Source organism: Gilbertella persicaria (assembly GCF_025201335.1).
Source record: "Gilbertella persicaria strain CBS 190.32 chromosome Unknown B0P05scaffold_10, whole genome shotgun sequence".
Lineage (NCBI taxonomy): Eukaryota > Fungi > Mucoromycota > Mucoromycetes > Mucorales > Choanephoraceae > Gilbertella > Gilbertella persicaria.
This window is the reverse complement of record NW_026251971.1, coordinates 117,866-138,317: the sequence shown is the minus strand read 5'-3', so window position 1 is coordinate 138,317 and position 20,452 is coordinate 117,866. Positions and strand designations below refer to the sequence as shown.

Sequence of the window (20,452 nt, the reverse complement as noted above, 5' to 3'; positions counted from 1 at the left end):
CGTCTAATATGGCGATATATTTGGGCTCATAAAAAGCTCTTGCTACTCGAGCAATAAGTGCTTTAAGAACTTCCATCGAAGAGTCCATAAGAAAAGTGCAGAAGACGCGTTGAAAAAAAAAAAGAGAAAAAGAGGGCAGGAAGAAAGCTTTATAAGGTGACTGCTCTAACAAATTACTGCTTTTAGCCAACTACATAGAAGAACATCCTTTACTAATTCGTTTACTGTTGTATAAAGACAGAATTGAAATAGCTACTATTGATTTACTTGACTGCAACAAAGAACTCTAATAGATCACCATGGTTACACGTTCTCCGTCCCCCCCCCTCTCTTTTTTTTTAGGTAGATAGAGGCAGCTGATCTATACTTTCTTAACCCTGAATTTCTTCCCTTTTCTCGGACCTCTAAACACACTGGGAGAAACACATAGCCACAACTAAGGGTCCTTTTTAAAAAAAACCCCCCTTTTTATTACTTAACCAAATGTACTCACGATATGAGCTAATTGTAACAAACTTGTCTTTGTATCTGGTTCATCTGTATGTGTATCTGTTAAAGGAGAAGCAATACTACTACTACTACTACTACTACTGCTGCTGCTGCTGCTGCTGCTGCTGCTACTGGTGGTGGTAGTAGTACTAGTAGTAGTATTAGTAGGCGATAAAGACAAAGAATTGGTATGGTCGATATGATGCTTTGGATGTAATAAAGTAGATGGAAATACTAGACTTGTTTGCTCTCTAAAAAGCAAAGGCTTATGCTGATAGAACAAGATAGGCTCTTTAGGTAAATCTATTGTGGGTGTCGTATGCTGTTTCTGCAGAGCAACTGCACCTAAAGGTGGGGGCATTCTGTGCTTATCTATTGAGATATAATGTTGCTGTTGTTGATAATATTTGTCCAAGTGTTGGTCAATCGTCAATGGTCTTTCAATATGATAAGGATCTGATCTGATACGCTGATGCGCATGCAATTTGGGCTTTAGATGAAAATCTTCCAAGCCCTTTTTAGGTATGCGCCTTGGGTTGTTTGACATGTGTGTACGATAGTGTTGCATCATATTGTCTTGACGTGAGAAACGAGATAAACAGCCTGGGTAAAAACAAGGGAAATTCTTTTCGCCTGTGTGAATACGATGATGTCTAGCTAAATGTCCACTGTTTTTTTTATTTTTTTGATTTAATATATCTGTATACGCTATAGGTATGACTTACCTGGTAGTAAAGCTTTTTTCACAGCCAGGTTCAGTACAATGGTATTTTCTTTTATTGTTTGTTGTTTTAGTGGTAGGTAAGGTAGTCTCGTCATTTAAAATATTAATAGATCGACCAGAAGAATTTATGGCTAAAAAAGAGGTTTCATTCATTTCGCAAAGTTAAAGAGAAAAAGTGGAAAAAAAAAAGGAGTGAGAAAAAAAAAAGGATAATTATAAAGAAAAACTCAGTTCATTATTAGATAATTGAAGACCCTACAAATTGGGCCCTTTTTGTCCCTACATACTATAAGCATTCGCATCGCCAATCAAAATTGATTTTGTATTTTAGCCATCCTTTATCATAAAAGAGGAAGCACATAGACTACTTTTGTTTCTTTTCTCTTTAGGTATTTTATAGTAACAAAATAAGTCCAAGTGCCATAAATTTATCTTTCTGCAAAAAGAATAAAAAAGACATTCTTGTTATTATTGAAAAGAGGGAGGTTCAAGAGGGAGGTTCAAGAGTGAGATTGCAGAAAAAGACGAAGGTAAACAGTAATGAGACAAGTAACATGCAATTCTAATTTGGAACAATATTTGTTGTCTTTTGTTATAAGATAGAGTGTCTTATGAGAGTCATCTATCTTCACAATGACTATCCTTCACAAGTAAACTGTAAAGTTCAAATAATAGTTCTTATTCGTAAAATTAACATTTGTTACTCAAAAAAGAGCTTGTGTCAAATAAAAAAAGAGGAATGGCATGACTATGCTTAAAAAATATTCCGTCCACTTCACTTTATGTTCATTTAACTCTAATCTTACTTGCATCATTGGGCTTTTTATTTTATTTTATTTTATTTTTCTTTCCATGTTGGTTAAAATGACCTTGTTACATTCTATCTTGACTCAACCCACAGTAGACAAGTAAACTCAGGCAGACAGACAAGAGACAATGATGTAGACAATACCATCACAATATCAGATCAATCATTTACTATTTCAAACAACGAACAACGGGCAATATACGCCATCAAATACATGCAAAACATCAACATCTACAGTAAGCCCATATAAACGTAAATGCTCGAATTAACACTTACGAAGTATGAAATTAGATAGAATGACCAAGAAGACATACTTGAATAAAAGACACGGTATGCCTCTTTTCCAAATCGAAAATCGAGGATTGTTTATTAAAAAATATATTCATATGAGGTCATATTATACTACTTATTAAAACTCAGTATTCCTTCTAAGTAAAGAGAGAAAGGATATCTTTTTCCTTGATTTATAGAATAAAAGAATGGTATATAATGGGACGATTACAAGACAATCAGTACGCATCACCAAGAACCAATAAACACCCTCAAAAGAAGAAACAAGACAAAGCTCAGTTACAACAAGACAGAGCACGGGATGAAGCTAAGCTACAAGCAGCATTCTGTCCACCTCTTGATCCTTCTCTTATTCAAGCTATTTGGAACGATTCATTTGATTATGACGGATCTTTTGAAATTCTGACTTCCTTAGCAAAAGAAGCAGATCGTACATTGGATGGACAACAGGAACAAGAGTTGTCAATGGATACACTTGAATTAGATGACTCAAGTACGACAAGGTCTTCTCAATCAGAAGATGATCATGTCGAGTTTTTGATGACATGCTTCCCCACTTTACCAATGCAAGAACTGATAGATGCACTCAGACAGAGTGAGAACGATGTAGAAAAGGCAACAGATATTTTGCTAAACCAAGAATTTATCTCTCAAGTTGATAAAGATGGAGGCGCCGTGGTTAAAAAAGACGATGAATACTACCAGGGTCAAAAGAAGAATAAACAACAAAAGAAGACAAAAAAGAAGAACACAAACCCTACTATTTGGTCTTCAGGTCAATTGCCTACTGTCAATAGTGCATTGGGTAATGCCTCCAATCCTGGTGCTGTGTCTATCAGTATGCGTAAAATCATGCAGCAGCAACAAGAACAAGAAGATGAGGACCCTTATCAAGCATTAGCTTCTGTTCCCTTCAATTACTGGCATCAGCACGATGCTACTGTCAAACAACTCCAACGGCATTTCCCTCGTTTACCTGAAATGACCATTGCTGCTGCTGTTCAGCATTGTCGTGGCAATGTGATTGCCTCCGTCAAGACGCTGATGGAAAAACATCCCAATGAAAAACCAGAGCACGAAATGACATGGCCAGTGATGAAAGAACTGATAAATGTCAGACAAGAACTACAGGCTATTATGGTCGACAGATCTGAACAGGATGTGATAGGTGTTGCTGTTGGAGTCATGATTCAGTTTGAAGGTCAAAACAAGCTGTTGGATCAGCTCGTTCAGGCAGGCATAGAACACTTTTTGACATTTGATGTAAGCCAACTTGCTCTTGAAGCCCGTTTAAAGAAAATGGCAGAAGAATCAGAATGGATACGGGTTCAGAATAAAAAGAAAGAGATACCAGTGATACCAGAATATTTGTTGATCAACAATCAGCAGACGTATCAAGAAGACGATCCTGAAGAGTGTCGTGATGTAGCTATGCAGCTAATTCTTGAAAGAAACGAACTGTTTCGTAAGGCTGCTGCTGCTTATCGTGCTGCTAAAAACAAAGGTCCTGGTGAAGGTGGTGTTGCTTTTTTCTATTCAGATACAGCAAGACAATTGGACAGTCAAGCCAAGGATTGGAACATGAGAGCAGCCAGGGCTACTGTGCGTCGACAGCGAATTAAACAGAATGATGATCACTTACTTGATTTGCATGGTTTGACTGTAGCAGAAGCACAAATACTTGTGACAGAAGGCGTCACACAATGGTATTCTCGAAGTCAAATGCAATCTGCTCGTCTTCAATTCAGACCCCTCAAGATTATTACAGGTGTAGGCAAACACTCTAAATACGGTGAATCTAAACTACTGCCAACGACGCTCAAGATACTCAAAAATGGAGGTTGGCAATATGAGATGAGTCATCCTGGTTGTATATACGTAAAAGGTGTAAAAAGCACAAATAAATAATTTGCATTGATTTTTTGTTATTCTGTTTATGTCTCTTTTACTTACTAAAAACTGTCACTACGCGATCCTTGTGGCCATTGAGGATGGCAAGTACATTCATTGACTTCAAAAGAAATTAACGGACAACGTTAGGTCAACAACTCAAGGCTGAAACAGATAAAGACATTTACGTTACATCTCGATTGGATCTACAATTACCACCTCAAGTCGATGATCTGATCCCACCTAGCACACGCTTGTCCACACGTTCTGCATTATTTACGGAAACACCACAATGGCGAACAACATTGGTCTATTACTTGTCTCGACAAATCTTGACTCGATTAAGAAAACGACAAACTCATGTGACGCTAGACATCATCAGTCTTTCAGAACAATGTGTGTACAAGAACACTTGGGATCTGTTGAACTCAATATGCAAGATGCCAAAATAGTCCTGATGAACAAAGGCAATCGAGATATTACTCAGATTCAACAATTCGTGGTAGATAAAGGTGAATGGCATGCCATTCATCATCCAGATCATCCTGTCAAGGGCAAAATCAAGGCAGGTCTTTTCTTTGTGGAAATGCCAAACAATGTGGAAAATTCTGCAGCAACCAACAAAGAAGTGGGTACGCCTGTTCAGGCACCTGTTAGAACAAAGCCCAATAGTTTTGCTGCCAGTCTTCGAAGCCAAAGTACAGAATTAGGTCTTGAAATAAGCACAGATGTCAGCAAAGTATTTAATCAACAAGAAGATAGCTCATTACTAGATGACGATGATGACTATCTACCTCTTGAAGATAATACGCAACAAGACTTATTAGACGAAGAAGACGAGGATGATGACTACAGTAGCCAGATTATTGCCATAGGACAAGGAACGGATCAGTATACATTTGTATTTCGTATACTAGAAGCTAAATATATCTCTTCCCTTTTAAGTCAATACAATAATGAAATTGAAATTGCATGTATTCAATATAGATTCGCAAATCAAATCTATCAGTGCAATGTAGATACTCAACAAGATACTTGGGAAGCACTAGAGTATCACAAAAGTGTGTTTCTTCAGGGTCATCTTGAAGATATCAAGGAGTGGTTATCAGAACAAATATGTATTGAAGTATGGCTGGCAGTCAAACCAACGAGTGAAGAGCAAGATGTGATTATGGGTTATTCGGAAGTTTATCTCAAAGACCGAGATTTGGGTATTATTCAGCAGTCCAGTATCATTTATGATGCTAACAAAGTATGGCATATCAACTCTAAAAAGCAATTTGCTCAACTGCAACTTCAGATTGGTCTGACTGAAGGCTGGAGTGAACCTGAATTACCTGAATTACTCAAATAAATTCTCCGCTTGCATTTCCATTGTTACCTCTTTTTATATATCAAACCTTCTTCTTCTGCTTTTTCTTGTGCATTATATTCTCTTTTTTTTTCTATGCTAATTACTCCTGTTGATTTCTCAAGACCTTACAAGGAAAATTCATGTATACCTTTATATCGAAAAGAGTTATCAGATTTTAGACAAGCACTTTATAGAAACAGTCGAGTTCATCGTTTTACGATAGAGAATTTTTATCAAAATTCTTCCGATATAGTGATTGATACTTGGTATACAATTCACCTCAAAGTAGTGACTGAAATGGGACTACCTGCCTACGGTATCGATCAGTTGATAACCTGTCAGTTACTTACAAATAATATGCATTACTTTATTACACCCACTGATCTCAGCATTGAATATCGTTTAATTGACACTCCAGACTCATGGCAAGATCCTATTCAAGAAAAGCAAAACTTTACAGTACTATTTAGTTCTGAAAATAGCACTATTCGATTGCAATATCGTATACGTGGTCGTCCCCTTCAGGACAATCAATACTTTCTTCATTTTGAGTCCCAACAATCAGCACAAGATTATCAGAAAAAGAAGCTTCTTTCATTGTGTGTGGGACCTTTTAAGATTTCTGGCCAAAAAAAACAAGAGGAATTGACTTACTGGGACAAAACAGTCAATCCTTCCTGTATTCAAATGTATAGAGCATTACCTTTGGTAAGAGAACATCAATTTATTATGCTTCAAGAAATTTGGGAAAACGGTACACCAGGCAAGCTATGGGATTCTGCCTTAGTAATGATGCAAGCCGTTGGTCAATTAATCAAATGGAGCCCAGACTGTCTTGCCGGTCGTCGTATTCTTGATTTAAGTGCAGGGTAAGCATGCATATAAGCATGGTATATATTCAACTCTTCTTTTGTATAGTATTGGTTCGTTGGGTTTGTCTATTGCCATGAATTGCCAAATACATAATGTTATCAATCCACCTACTATTGTGCTCACAGATCTGGAAGAAGCTTTACCTTTAATGAAGAGCAATCAAGCACTAAATCATATCTCAACAGAAAACACGCAAATTGAGCCACTTGCATGGGGCTCCAAGAAGGATATACATCGAATTATGACGGCTAATAAAGCCTCATTTGATTATATTCTTGTTTCAGATGTACTTTATAACGCTAGAGACTTTTCTGCACTTATTTATACCCTTCGCCAGTTATTCAGTCAGAATACCCAGAAAAAACTGACTATTCTAATGGGCTACAAGCCTCGAGGACTCAAGAAGTCAGAAGAAGACATGTTTTTTAATACTTGTAGACAATTTTTGAGAATAGAAGCTATTGACCTCAAAATCTTTGGAAAGGAACTAGCGCCATTATCAATTACAGTGCCTTATTTCTGTACCAACAAAATATTAGAAGAGACGGGCGTCTGTTTGTATAGAATGACAAAGAAATAAATGTACTTGATAATTCTTTATTCATGCAATGAATTTTTAAATGCAGATGATTTGCTGTGTTACCTTGAAAATCAGGGCATACGCAAAAATATGTGTTTGTGTTTGTTGTCGTCAATGATGCATTTTGATCCAAAGCGGAATTTTATTTGTAAGAATGATATTAATCAGGAAAGAAAAATAGAATACATATGACTCTGTGTTTCCCCTTTGGTAATGGTGTGATGCTAAAACTCTTTTTTTTTTGTGTGATTTTCAGATTAGTGTCATTTTCTAAAAAAAATGTATCAGAAATCAAGCATATCAAAACATAATTAAAAACAAGCTTTTTTCAAGAAAAAGCGAGGCAAACCAAAGTTGAAAGCTCAAAAAAAAAATTTTTTTGAACCTACAAAAGCTTCAGCAATTTTTTTAACCATAAGAGGCGGTTTGGTTTGTAAAAAACTCGTTGTAATATGAAAGTTTTTCTTTCTTTGTTATTTAAGCATTTTCTTTGTGCTCAGTATGACATAGCTACATAAAAAATAAATCAAGGCTTTTCTTTCCAAACTCACTGAGAATCGTCAAAAAAGAACGCATACACAAATGATTTATCTAACTCTTCTTAACACGGCTAAGGAAAGTTGTCTGCATAACAAGAGAAAAAAAGAAACCCATGAAAATGCTGTGTGCTAAATCAATATAAATGTGTATGTACTACTGTTTCGCGTAGACACAAAGTGTTTTCTAACAATAGAAAGAGGAACATGGCTGGGAGTGGTATGTAGGTCACAAGGTGAAAAAACCGGTGCTTGAATTAGTGGAGGCGCAATTTTTGGCTTTCCGCCTGTCTCTCTCTTTTTCTCTCTCTCGCTTTTTGCATTCAAATGTATATAATGCCTCACTCTCTTTTTCTCTCTTCTTTCCTTCCGTCTACTTTCTCTTTATATGCATAAATGAATCAACAGTCACACAATCCCCTCTCTTTTCTAAAAGGTAGCAATGCCTCTAGTACGTCTCTTGAAAGGTCTTCCAGTACACGCTCACGCTCCGGTAGTTTATTTCGTGCTATCGCTTTACACACCTCACCTTCTTTATCACCACAACCACCACTTCCTTCCTCTTCCTCTTCTGCCTTTTCTGTATCTATGACAAGAACAAACACCAGTTCTTCCACCATCCATAGTACTGAAAATGATGCATCTCAACCAATTTCTTGTAACCCAGAAGACTTTGAATTTAAAGATCCTATTGGTAAAAATAATAACCTTGTACCTAGTTTTTTTTTTTTATTTTTGTTTGTCTAATCTGATTGTTTATATCATAGGGTATGGTTCGTCAGCTGTTGTTTATCATGCCACTTTTATACCAAAGAATATGAGAGTGGCTATTAAAGTGATTGATCTGGATTGGTTTGAACGTAATCAGATCGATGAATTAAGAGTAATGCACATTAAATATCATAAGTATTTAAGCTGATGAGATGTATGTTTATTTTTAGCGTGAAACTGCATTAATGGCATTATCCAAGCATCCTAATGTTCTGAAAGTTTATGGGTCATTTGTAAATGGCTCAAAATTACATATCGTCACCCCATATCTATCAGGAGGTAAAATGAATATGAATTACTATTGGTTTCTAAAAGGAAGATAGGCTCTTGTCTGGATATTATGAAGAGTGGATTTCCTGATGGTTTTGAAGAAACTGCGATTGCAACCATTCTTAAGCAAGCATTAGAAGGCTTAGTTTATCTTCACAAGAACGGCCATATCCATCGCGATGTAAAAGCAGGCAATTTGCTAGTGGACGATCAAGGTACGGTCCTTTTAGGTGATTTTGGTGTCTCAAGTTCCCTGACTGAAAATAACGAGGTCCGAAAAACGTTTGTGGGTACTGTAAGTATATCGTACAACATTGTTATTCCTATTTCAGAATAGTGGTTTACATATTTATAGCCTTGTTGGATGGCACCTGAAGTCATGGAACAATCAGGTTATGACTTTAAGGCAGACATTTGGAGTTTTGGTATTACTGCGCTTGAGTTAGCTACAGGTTACGCTCCATTTGCTAAATTCCCTCCAATGAAAGTAAGTTGGCATCTATTATATATACGTTTTATTCTTTTATTAAAGCTTGTTTTAAGGTTTTAATGATGACATTGAATCAGGCGCCGCCTACTTTGGACAGAGAGCATGCAAAAAGAAAATATACCCGTACATTTAAAGAGATGATAGATATGTGTCTGAATAAAAATCCAAGCAAAAGGTAAGATATCTACATAATATAGCTCAAGATTTAATGCTTCATTCTATCAGACCTTCTGCAGAGAAACTCCTTGCTCATCCATTTTTTGCTCAAGCAAAAAAGAAAGAGTATCTTGTCAAGGCATTGCTGTCTTCCGTCCCCCCTCTTGATCAAAGAGTACACAAGAAAGTCAACCATAAACAAGCAGTCGTTGAAAACACAGCACAATGGGACTTTGAAGATCAACAGAGTACTTTGACGCAACAACAAAATGACCAAGAGATTGTGTCTTTAAGTAATCAAAAAGTCAACATGGTAGACAAACCAACACATCTCTATGCACGAAATAACAATACAGAAGGATTGCTTAGACAACAACATATTACTTTTAGCGATGATCTACCTTCGCCTGCTGCTTCTGAACCAGAAATCACTTCACCTATGCCTATTCGTAAGACAAGATTTGTAATTGAAGAGCATACTTCGATAAGCCCTCCAGACAACCTACCTGCCTCGCAACGGTATTCTTCTGCTAGTCCGCCTCCTTATGATGTTGTACCATCTTTTGCAAGCACGCCCATGACACCGATTACATCCTCATCATCCTATCAATCATCTAAACCATTCATGGACAATAATTGGCAAAGCTCTCTTGTTATGGGCCTTGGTATCGCTTCTAATAAGGCGGAAAATGTCGAAGTTCGTAAAGGACGATTTAGTGTGAACCAAAGTAACTCCCTTTCTCGAAAAAATAGCACTAGTGTAACAGATGCTGCAAAGTTGGAACAGATTCCCATTCAAACACCTCCTCCTATCCCGTCATCCGAATCATACTCCTCTTCTGATTTGCGCTGTGTTTCTATGTCGCGTGAAACAAGCAATGACAGCTTGAAAGGTACACATACATTTGTATGGAGCAAACTCTAAACTTTTTTATTGTAGAACGAAAATCAAGGTTTGAAGTAACAAGTGGTTCTCCAAACAATCAGAATCCTTTTGAAAATCAACATATAAACAGACCTGAATTACTTCCTTTGACACGAGAATCATCTTTTCGTCACCAGCGCACCTTGTCCCGCGAATCTTTTGCTTCAAGTAAGATTGGTAGATTCTCTATTGAAAAAGAAGACAACAGTACATCGCAAACAGAAGGCGTACATCCTTTTGATGGAGCTATTTCAGCCTCAACCGATTATCGTAAAAAGGGACGCTTCGAACTTACAGGTGGTACTGTTTCTAGCGAGAAATTCGAATCGCCTCAAGCAACGTTGAGTAGCTCTTCACAAGCCTCTTCGTCTATTGCGACACCAGGAGCTACAGAACATAATCATCAGCGGAGGTCGTTTTATTTTGAACAGCAACCCATATCTAGCACATTATCTCTGTATGGTCAAATTGACTATCTCTTACAACAAAACGAATTACAAAAGCAGATGTTGCATGAGGTTTTGTATGAACTCCCATCAAATCAACAACATATACCCAGCGTATCCTCGGGAAGACGCCGCTCGTCTACTGCAGACTTCCGTAAACATTCAAACCATGCTATTGATTCTAGTCATCTCTTGTATCAACCTTCTTCAAATGAAAACTCAAGGTAAACATAGTGGTTGAGTAATTGTTCTTTGACATTTACACAATTTGATTTTGTTTTAGATCATCACCTTTAGTAAAGAACGATATTACAGCAACACTGGTAAGCGAATACACTTGCATAATTATATATATAATGTACTTATAAAGCTTGTAACAGAATCGTCTTCAACAACTACTTTTGTCTTCCTATAAAGAAAAAGATCGGTTAATCAAAGAAAATGATGCTTTGAAACGCGAAGTAGAGTTTTTGAAAAGGAAGCAACAGACACCCGCTACTGTAGATGTTTGAGAACACTTGTTCTATATTTAATCCCTTTTGCTGTTATGTATTATACATGATAACTCAATGAAAAAAAAAAGGCTAATATGTAAACCAGGATTTGTTTTGCATTACATACCAAAAAAGCAACTAAAAAGAATATGTAAATATGTAATTTGAAAATAAAAAAACCCTCCACATACGAAATCCTTGAATACATTACTATACGTGAAGAATCTGCAAAAGAGCATAATAAAAAAGGATATCGCATAACTACACACACCACACGTTCCGGCTAAAATAAAAGAGGGGTCGACCGGGGTTTGAACCCGGGGCCTCTCGCACCCAAAGCGAGAATGATACCACTTCACCATCAACCCTTTTGTGGCTTTGAAAAGTTAAATGTTTTTTCTGTCTAGTTTCAAAATATTAAGATGGTGACGTAAGCAGCTATTCTGATTCGAATCCGTTAGTGTCCGTGCCGCTTCTATACTCTGGGTGTACGTTGTAAAGGGGTGAAGCACCCTATGAGTAATGGATGTTCTTGTTCTGGGTGTTGTAACAGATGTTGGTGATGATTCTGGTGCGTTCGTGGTGAACATGTGTGTTGTAAACATATAGAATCTATATGCATGTGATGATCTGACATTAAATAAGTCTTCAATTACATACTAAGATATATCATAATCAATTTACATCAGAAATAGACATAAAAGAACCTTTTGTACTGAATAAGACAATGTATCTTTTAATAGATCAAGACGTATAACCGAGATCCATAATTTACATTATTTAATTAATTTAAAGTAGTCTATGATAATAGAGACTCAGTCATTTGCATGAACTCCACTACTACTTACTCCGACATCTCTTCATATATAAATACCTAGAGAATGAAGAGCTAGAAAAGGATATACATGTTTTTTGGATAATAAACCTATACAAGTTCTAATCGACTTCTTTGTTTTTATCTTCTCTCTTACATCACAACAGTTGAGATGGAAGGTCAAAATGCGCAAATTCACTTTAAAGTAGTAATGGAAACAATTACAACATGGTAATTATTTGGTGTTAATCAATTTGTTATATTTCGAACTGTTTACGCTAGTTAAGAGATATATGTTATTGGTAAAATTCTTTGTAAGAAACTGGGGCTCATATATTTGTTTATGAAGCTAAAACTGATAAAAAGAACACTTTTTCCCTTCGCTCAAATTTGGTTTTCACTGAATTTTTGTCTTCAGTTCAAAATAGATGCTATAACATTTGCTACGACTGTTTTCCCTTTCTGCAGTTATTAATCAAAAACATATTACTGCTTGAGTTATGAAACATGCTGCTGTATTATGCGTGATCTGTCATTATACCAGTGGGTTATTACGTCAAAACGTCTAAGAAATTATTTTCTAACAAGTATAGAGCCAAAGCTATCATCAGATGTGATGCTGTATGAGTGATCTGAACGAATGTATGCATGTAAAACGATTCTGAGCTCAAGTATACTTCTTAAACTCAAAAACAGATGCTTTGTATTGAAACCTCCCCCAGAGTTTTTTTTTCACTTGAAGGATCTCATTCAATTATACCATACATCAGTCAAGTCTATCGTTTTTACATATAAGCCCGTTGTATTGGCATAATGTCTCAGAATGCAATTCCTTTACGTAACTTCAAATTTATTTCCCTTTCTAAACTTGGTTTAACTTGCGTCTTTTGTTGCAAAAAAGACCATCTACATGTTCGAGTAGTCTGCATTATGATATCAAAGTCACTGTTCAAATAAAAAAGAAGTGTCACTCATTTCTGCTTCCTTATATCCCTTTTTTGATGGTAGAAGACGTAATTGAATGTAACGGGATTTTTCAGTCGAACACTCTTTCTTTGATAAACTTGCTTCTAAAAAAAAACTAAATGACTCTTTATTTATAAAATGCTATTGAAAAGTAACGGAGCTTTTTATCCTACTGAATCTATAGTTAAAAAGAATTTAATATCCACTCGTAGTATTGAAAATGCTGACGTCTGACTCTAGTCTCAATTCATTGATTCTAAAGTGAGACAGACATGACACATCATATACATTGAAAACTTTTAAAATTTCAACTGAAGTTCTCTCTAGAGAAAGTTATATAAATGGCTTTATTTTGGCCTTTTACATGGGAAGTTGAAGCAGAAATAAAAAATATTGATTACTTTTATTTTCTCGGCTTATGCACTCCATACTAGTTTGCTGAGTCTTCATTTATTGCTGTATAACTTCTTTTTTTTTTTTTTTTTTTTTTTTTTTTTTACAAACATCAAGATGATGCAGCTTTGTTTTGATGCATGATATTACTAAGGAAATATGATCTATGGTTTGTCTTTCTGTTCCTTTTTTTTTGCAGCGATATTAAAATTTATGTTTGTTTTTACGTTGCATACAAACTCTGTATTCCAGGTTTTCAATGTTCATTGGATTTCCATGTAGGCAGCCGGAAGAGGTACATGACACGAAAATACCCTTTGCTATGCATGTTTCCTTTCTTCGCATTAAAGCGTATGTTTATTCACAAGAAAAAAAAAGAAATTAGAACAAATTGACATTGATTAAATCTTGTATCTACGTTGCTCTTCTCTGGACTTGCATTTTCAACGGGTTCATCCTTTATAGGAAAAAAAAAACTTCAATTCGAAGCGATACTTCTAAATATGAAACTTTGCCCCATAAGTCATTTGGCACGTCATTGCTTCTTGAGCCACGAATTGCTCAACAGATTGTTATTATTGAATGACATATCTTTAAAATTAAAGTTCTTCTTACTCGACAGCATTGTCTATTTAGCAGCCATGGTTTTGAGCATGTTTTCTCAAGGACTCTTTTTATTTTTAGATTTTGTATAAAAGGTTGGAAGTCGATACTCTTCTCTCTTTTTTGTTTGTTATTTTCCACAACTCAATAGTCTTGAATGAGATCTGTTTCTGATATTTTTCTATGCAACAAAGGCTCGTCTCCAAATTTGAAAGCAGACCTCAGGGCTTCGTTGGGCGAACTTGTCGGAATGCTGATATTTATCTTTCTTGCCTTATCTGGAGCCCAAACTAGTCTCAGAGCACCTCTTCCAAATCTTGTTGGTGATGGCCTGAGTTTAACGTGAGTTAATAAATTAAAAGGCCCAGCAATTAATCACTTTTTGTTTTTAGTCAAATCGAAAGTATATCTTATAGTTTTGGTATTGGTATTGCAGTCGCCCTCTTTGTTTGTGCTCATATATCAGGTGGTGTCTTGAATCCTGCGGTGTTACTCAGTCTTGTCCTCACTGGCAACATCAATTGGCTTCGAGGCATTTTTTTCTTTGTCGCCGAGATCGTTGGTGCAATTATAGGTGCATACTTTGCTCGTTTTATTGCTGCTCAGAACTTTCAAGGCGCAAACGTACTCAACACAAGTTACAATTATGCACAAGGGTTTTTTTTAGAGTGCTTATTAACATGTGTCCTATGCTTGACTGTTCTCTTTGTCATTATTGATAGGCGCTTACTGTCGGATTTCGCGCCCTTAGTTGTCGGTGTTACAGTTTTCGTATGTCACATGATTGCTACGCCTATTGATGGCACATCTATTAACCCTGCTCGTTCTTTTGCTGCTTCTGTTGTCACTGGGAGATGGAGTGATCATTGGATTTTTTGGTTTGGTCCACTTGTAGGTGGTATATTTGCTGTTATGGTTTATGTTTCAATTAAGTTCTTGACTGAAGATCTTCAAATTCAAGGATTACTAGAAGCGGCAAAAAACCAAACTGTGCTTAAAGATGCTAAATTAGACAAGGAAGAAGAAATCGATGTTATAGTCATGGGAGTATAGTGTTTGTATTGAAATGAAGACTTGTTTTTGTTTACTTCTTCCTATTTTTTTTGTTATATTATTCTTTTAAAACGAGCTATGAATTACAATAAAACGGGCTTTCCTGTAAATCTTAACTATGTAATAGCACTCAAAATGCAACAACTATGGTTCTGGGCCAACGCGAGTTTTGTTATCATAATAGCTCTCTATATACCTTGGTGAGCTAGTTTGTAAACAAGCAAAGGCTTTACTTAAAACTAGAGATCAATGGTTTAGATTCATATATTTCTGGATACATATTTACATCATTTGTTCAGATTGTTAACAGGTTCAAAGCTTGTATTTATCTTCTCTTGTTCTATTGAAGACTACGATCAGGCCACTTAATAGTGTATTGTAAAAACTTTATTTGAACAAAATATTATTTTTTTCTCTCTTGTTTGTTTTCCTACTTTAAAGACATATTTCGCTATAACCTGATGTTAGATATTTACAGCCCAATATTATGTTTAAAAAAGCCATAAAAAAGACATCCTAAATGCGTTAGAAAAGCAATCATTAAAGTTCTTAAAACAGGTTTTATCAGAGTAAAAGTATAAATAAGAGACAATAGGCGTTAAATGAAAAACAAAAAGAGGGGTCGACCGGGGTTTGAACCCGGGGCCTCTCGCACCCAAAGCGAGAATGATACCACTTCACCATCAACCCAATTCTGAAAAATTTAAAAAAGACAAATACAGATTTTTTTGTATTTATTTGGCTTGGAAAGCACGTGATAGGCCCTTATATCTTTTTCTCGTCCGAACTTGGTGTTTCCTCTTTTTAGACTCGATTTGGTAAAATTGTCTATTTAAAATCGTTTTTAACGTGTAAATCCAACTACATTGAAATATCAAAGATATAACTTAAAATTCGAAATAACATAAGCTTCGCTATCATGACGGACCAACTTGGGTCGTTTGACTAAAGTAAAAATGTTTGGCTCTATTCACCTTATTTTTTTTTTTCAATTGGTTGACTGAAACTTCATTGATTTTTGATACGCTCTAATTATCAATTTGTTTCTTTGTCTGACCAATCAGTGCCATATTGAGATGAATAAACAAGAGGTCTTGATTATATGCTTATCAAAGTACAATGTTTTATTATCATTAGATTGTTGTAAGAACCATTTTATGCAGTAAAGCTGCCTAGTAGTTCAATTGGATGATATCCACCTTTGGCGATCTGATCAGCCCTTTTTACAAGATCATATGTGATTTCGTTTGATACGACAGAATCTTGTTTGTATTTAGGATGGTTTTGTACAAACTGACGAAGGTAAGCTGCACCAGTCATAAGCTCACCACTTGCTCTTTTACTGATTAAACTCAAGTACGATGACAACTTGCAGCGAGTTTCAATATCAACATTTGTACTGTTGAGATAGCTATGAATCAAAGGCACAAAGCCAGGGAAACCGTTCTCCTATACAATCTTACTTAGAATGCCTTTTTGTCATTGTGCTAAACAATACCTTTCCGTTCACAATTTCATTCATTGTCATAAGCTCGTAAGCATCTTGATCTTCTTGCTCATTCTCTGTGGACAAGTGTTCTCCGCGAGGTGTACTTGAAGAAAAGACATTCTTACGGAAAAAGAATTTGTCGTTTAGTACAGCATCACGTTTATGAGCAGTTTGCATGTTGGCATCCACTTTTGAAATAGGAATATAGAAGTTGAGACCAAAACTGATGATGACACGGGTAAGTAACACGATAAAGACCGAATAAGCTGCATTCTCAAAATCAGATAATTGGACTTCCATACTTCTAAATTCAACACGCCAACCAATTGTGGAGTTTGGTGGAGGAGGCTTGAAACGCATTGTTTGCCAATTTGTAGATTGGAGGTTCTAGTAAACCAAAAAAATGTCAGCAAATGTCTTCCTTTGACGGCTCTATGTTTACCTCAAAATGGTCAGAGCTTTCCTTGTCATCTACGTTCAATAGTTCCTTGAAAACAACGAGTGGATCACGGATGAAGAGGTGTGCAACATGTTTGGCTAACTTATCATCAACATCCCTTTCTCTTAGTCGCTTGTAAATTGCTTCATCATATACTAAATCGATATCATCATATTTTGCTTTGTAAGTAGAATCATTAGATAAATATGAATCGATGGAATCATAACGAGATTTGTTAATAACAAACCGAGAATTTTCTAAGGGCTAAGCGTATGTGTCAGTCTCAAATACATTCTCTCCCTTGTCTTTACCTTTAAGCCTCTTTCTTCAGATGTTCTATCATCTACACTTGAAGAAATAACATTCCATCGTGCATCAACATCAGCCAAATAGCCACGGTATATAGGTGAGTTTGCAGAAAGTGCCATCATCAATGGGGCCACAGGTGCCAATTGGTCATAAAGTCTTCTAGCTTCATCAATATTGCATGCTTGGAATGTGATTTGCAGACAACAGCAGCCCATACCAAATGCCATTGCATCCATGTAAATGTGATCTGGTAAAGCAGCACCCTCTTTAGCTTCTTTATCATGTTTGAACAAATCACGATCCCAAGGAATAGTGGGATCAATGAACGGTTTGGGTGTGTTCTTATCATGAAAAATAGGCATATTGATCTGAACCTTAGATCCTCTACGGCGACGAATATTGGCAGTCAATGTCCTATAAAATCCAATCAGTATGTCATCCTTTTTTTTTCGTATCGCATTCTTACGGGAATCGAGCATGGGGATTGATGATTTCGTCAGGAACAAATAAACTTTGACATGCTTTACCATTGGGCTCATGATCTGGGTATAGCTCATGAGGACAGCCCAAACGAGGATAGTTGACTAGTGTCAGAGCACGTTCATCAGGGTTCATTGCAGCATGAGCCATTTTGCGTCTCAATTTCATATTCGCTTCTACACCAACCAAATCACGGAAAGTAGCACCATATGGCATACCAGGTGTACCTTCAATCATATAACGACCATATTCAGGTCGCCATAAAGCGCTAGGTTCTTTGCTAACAAAAAAAAAAAGGTATTGGTAAATAGGCTCTGCCTTTATCACCTACTCTGTGATTCCTGCCAAAAAGTCTTGTTCCGGTTTGATCAGTTTGTCTAGAATATCAAAGGCGCTGAGTGATAATTTGGTGCTTTTCTCTTCATCATTGACTTTTACTACTATGTATTCAATCTACAATAATTCTCAATTATTGAGGAACAAAAAGAAACAAACGAACAAACACATACTTCGTCTCCCCATAATAAAGAGTGTTTCTGTCTATCTTTTTGGCTGTGATAAATATTCAAGAACTGCTCAATACCGTGTTGGCGAACATGATCAGCATAATCTTTGGCTTCTTTCCAAGGAAGAGGTGTACCGAGGGATAAGAGACCCATGTTTTATCTATAGTTTTCTGTAAAGAATATGAGAAAAAAGAAGAACAATGTCGTTATCTGAAAAAGAACAGATGGTTTTAAAAGCCACCACATCGTTCTGACAAATAATTCAATAATTTGTCAGCAAGATCACCCTGTATGCATGTATTGGTAAGCAATATGATATCTTTTTCTTACGGAGGATTCTATATGCATCATCTCATTGTTATTACTATCGTTCTTACATTCGCAAAAAAAAAGTGAATTCAATTTGTAGAGATCGCGCTTAATTGCGCCATAATATGATTAAATGATTATCTCAGTAAAGTGTATTTACACATGATCTTCTTGTTTCTATATGCAGAGCTCCTGTTATCGAGAAAAGCCTGGTTATTTGTAGAGAATATCTGAATATTACTTATACAAGAATAATACGAGTTCTTATACTCAACATAGGACACAATGCTGTTTCTATAACAAAAGGGACCAAGAAATCACCTAGGAACCATTCACGGACCGTTGTTATCGAAGTGAATCGGATCTTTAATCGCTACAGATTATCAGCCCGCTAGTTCTTTTCACCAGTCTCAAACATTAAACAAATCTTCTGCTTTTGGCTCCGCCTTTCTCTCCCTCTTTTTTCCTTTTCCATTATAAGCAAGATGAAGAAATACGTCCCGCCGAAGGATGCGCCCCACAGAAAGCCCAGGGCAACTTTTCTTCGAGATCTCTCCAAATACTTGGCTGATCATCAGATTGGTACTATTCTCAGTTGTAGAAACACGGTATTTGTCGTACTAATTACTTTTTCTCGGTAGAGATCCCCATGAAATTTATTGCATTTATTGTGGCAGGCTGTTTCCTTCGATTGCCTTTCTTTCAAAACTTTGTATTTATTAGCAATCAAAGAAATGATGGTCGATATGAAAAGAGTTTATGGGACTTCGCTTTTTTATTCTTTTATATTTGTGTTTTTACAGCACTTCGGGCAGCTATTATGGATTATGTCTTAATACCTTTGGCCAAATATACTAATGTGCTTGTTAAGAAACATCAAAGATTTGCAGAACAATCTTGGGCTTTTATGTATTATACTTTTGCTTTCATTTTTGGTGTTGTAAGTATATCGGAAAAGATGATGGGTGCTCCAACTAAAAGCTGATTTGTATAGTATGTTATGAAGGATGAACCTTGGTGGTTTGATACAACCTATTTCTGGCGTGATTATCCCGTTACTGATTATTCAAGAGGATTCAAGTATTATTATTTAGTTCAATTTGCCTTTTGGCTTCAGCAGATTTTCGTGCTTCAAATCGAGGCACCTAGAAAGGATTATAAGGAACTAGTCATGCATCACATCAATACTTTGTTATTAGTCAGTCTCAGTTATTGCTGTAACTTTACAAGAGTTGGTAATGCAGTTTTTGTTTGTATGGACTTGCCTGATTTATTTTTGGCTGTAAGTGAGCTTTTTTTTTCTAAACAAAAATTAACCTTTTTTTTTAATAGCTCGCTAAAGCCTTAAATTATGTTTGCCCTGGATTAATCTGTAATGTCACATTTGCAACTATGGCTTGTTCATGGATGTACGCTCGTGTCTACCTTTATGGACGTATTATTATATCAACTATTACGGAACCCGAACTCTATGTCCCTGTATTCAAACTTGATCCTCTCAATGGTCATTGGTTCCCTCACTTTGTGAAATACATCATTGCCGGCCTTATGATCGGTCTTTACTTCCTTATTCTTTTCTGGACGTTGATGATCTTCAAGGTCATATATAAGATTGCAACTTCTACTGAAGCAAAAGATGTTCGTTCAGATGACGAAGAGGAGACTGAGGATGTATCGATTGAAAAGATTGAAGGGTAGGTTTTCATACTTGATTAAATTGAAATGCTCAATTGTTCTTTAGTGATCATTCTACTCCCAAAACACTAGTTAGAGGCTTAAAAGACAAGAGTCAATAATATTATAATCCATGCATATACAACACCTTCCCCTCACCTTTTTCTCTCTTAATAATAATAATGGTAATAGTATTTTGTTTGTAACTCAATTCTCCACCTCCTTTCTTCTTCTCCTAATACCTCATCAAAACAATCGGAACATACAATAATAAACAGTAATACAACGTTTATAAAGGATATACATACGCAGGCTTTATT

The 20,452-nt window shown here is 36.1% G+C and overlaps 8 protein-coding genes and 2 non-coding genes across 10 annotated transcripts; 6 read left to right on the top strand and 4 right to left on the bottom strand.

Annotated features, from left to right (window-relative positions):
* Positions 1–340: 340 nt before the first annotated feature.
* Positions 341–1,393, bottom strand: B0P05DRAFT_635571 (uncharacterized protein). The gene is made up of 2 exons (XM_051583598.1): positions 1,215–1,393; positions 341–1,157 (listed from the first exon to the last, which is right to left on the bottom strand). The coding sequence occupies exons 1-2, from the start codon at positions 1,364–1,366 to the stop codon at positions 476–478; spliced, it is 834 nt and encodes a 277-aa protein (XP_051436990.1). The 5' UTR covers positions 1,367–1,393; the 3' UTR covers positions 341–475.
* A 999-nt stretch (positions 1,394–2,392) lies between these two features.
* B0P05DRAFT_595093 (uncharacterized protein) lies at positions 2,393–4,225 on the top strand. Its single transcript, XM_051583098.1, has one exon. It carries the CDS (start codon positions 2,511–2,513, stop codon positions 4,218–4,220), a length of 1,710 nt encoding a protein of 569 aa, XP_051436989.1. The 5' UTR covers positions 2,393–2,510; the 3' UTR covers positions 4,221–4,225.
* A 1-nt stretch (position 4,226) lies between these two features.
* B0P05DRAFT_532710 (uncharacterized protein) lies at positions 4,227–5,601 on the top strand. The gene is made up of 3 exons (XM_051577123.1): positions 4,227–4,306; positions 4,353–4,583; positions 4,610–5,601. Exons 1-3 carry the CDS (start codon positions 4,249–4,251, stop codon positions 5,554–5,556), a joined length of 1,236 nt encoding a protein of 411 aa, XP_051436988.1. The 5' UTR covers positions 4,227–4,248; the 3' UTR covers positions 5,557–5,601.
* Positions 5,602–5,638: 37 nt separating this feature from the next.
* On the top strand, positions 5,639–7,034 carry B0P05DRAFT_532708 (putative methyltransferase-domain-containing protein). Its single transcript, XM_051577122.1, has 2 exons — positions 5,639–6,425; positions 6,475–7,034. The coding sequence occupies exons 1-2, from the start codon at positions 5,650–5,652 to the stop codon at positions 7,007–7,009; spliced, it is 1,311 nt and encodes a 436-aa protein (XP_051436987.1). The 5' UTR covers positions 5,639–5,649; the 3' UTR covers positions 7,010–7,034.
* An 832-nt stretch (positions 7,035–7,866) lies between these two features.
* Positions 7,867–11,292, top strand: B0P05DRAFT_532702 (kinase-like domain-containing protein). The gene is made up of 8 exons (XM_051577121.1): positions 7,867–8,239; positions 8,313–8,428; positions 8,487–8,595; positions 8,640–8,881; positions 8,942–9,073; positions 9,130–9,251; positions 9,302–10,125; positions 10,173–11,292. Exons 1-8 carry the CDS (start codon positions 7,942–7,944, stop codon positions 10,829–10,831), a joined length of 2,502 nt encoding a protein of 833 aa, XP_051436986.1. The 5' UTR covers positions 7,867–7,941; the 3' UTR covers positions 10,832–11,292.
* A 101-nt stretch (positions 11,293–11,393) lies between these two features.
* Positions 11,394–11,465, bottom strand: B0P05DRAFT_t30. The gene has a single exon. It is a non-coding gene; the product is annotated as a tRNA-Pro (tRNA).
* A 2,601-nt stretch (positions 11,466–14,066) lies between these two features.
* Positions 14,067–14,812, top strand: B0P05DRAFT_434334 (major intrinsic protein; the record flags this gene model as incomplete). Its single annotated transcript, XM_051573700.1, has 2 exons — positions 14,067–14,215; positions 14,266–14,812. Coding segments are annotated over 2 exons (696 nt in total), but the record flags the coding sequence as incomplete, so codon positions are not given.
* A 732-nt stretch (positions 14,813–15,544) lies between these two features.
* B0P05DRAFT_t29 lies at positions 15,545–15,616 on the bottom strand. The gene has a single exon. It is a non-coding gene; the product is annotated as a tRNA-Pro (tRNA).
* A 465-nt stretch (positions 15,617–16,081) lies between these two features.
* Positions 16,082–18,302, bottom strand: B0P05DRAFT_465939 (glutamate-cysteine ligase-domain-containing protein; the record flags this gene model as incomplete). Its single annotated transcript, XM_051574298.1, has 8 exons — positions 16,082–16,375; positions 16,437–16,474; positions 16,520–16,802; positions 16,858–17,118; positions 17,166–17,577; positions 17,630–17,923; positions 17,975–18,096; positions 18,153–18,302. 8 exons carry the CDS (start codon positions 18,300–18,302, stop codon positions 16,082–16,084), a joined length of 1,854 nt encoding a protein of 617 aa, XP_051436984.1.
* A 518-nt stretch (positions 18,303–18,820) lies between these two features.
* B0P05DRAFT_532687 (TLC domain-containing protein) lies at positions 18,821–20,431 on the top strand. Its single transcript, XM_051577120.1, has 5 exons — positions 18,821–19,040; positions 19,100–19,398; positions 19,453–19,740; positions 19,791–20,152; positions 20,200–20,431. The coding sequence occupies exons 1-5, from the start codon at positions 18,944–18,946 to the stop codon at positions 20,252–20,254; spliced, it is 1,101 nt and encodes a 366-aa protein (XP_051436983.1). The 5' UTR covers positions 18,821–18,943; the 3' UTR covers positions 20,255–20,431.
* Positions 20,432–20,452: the final 21 nt, after the last annotated feature.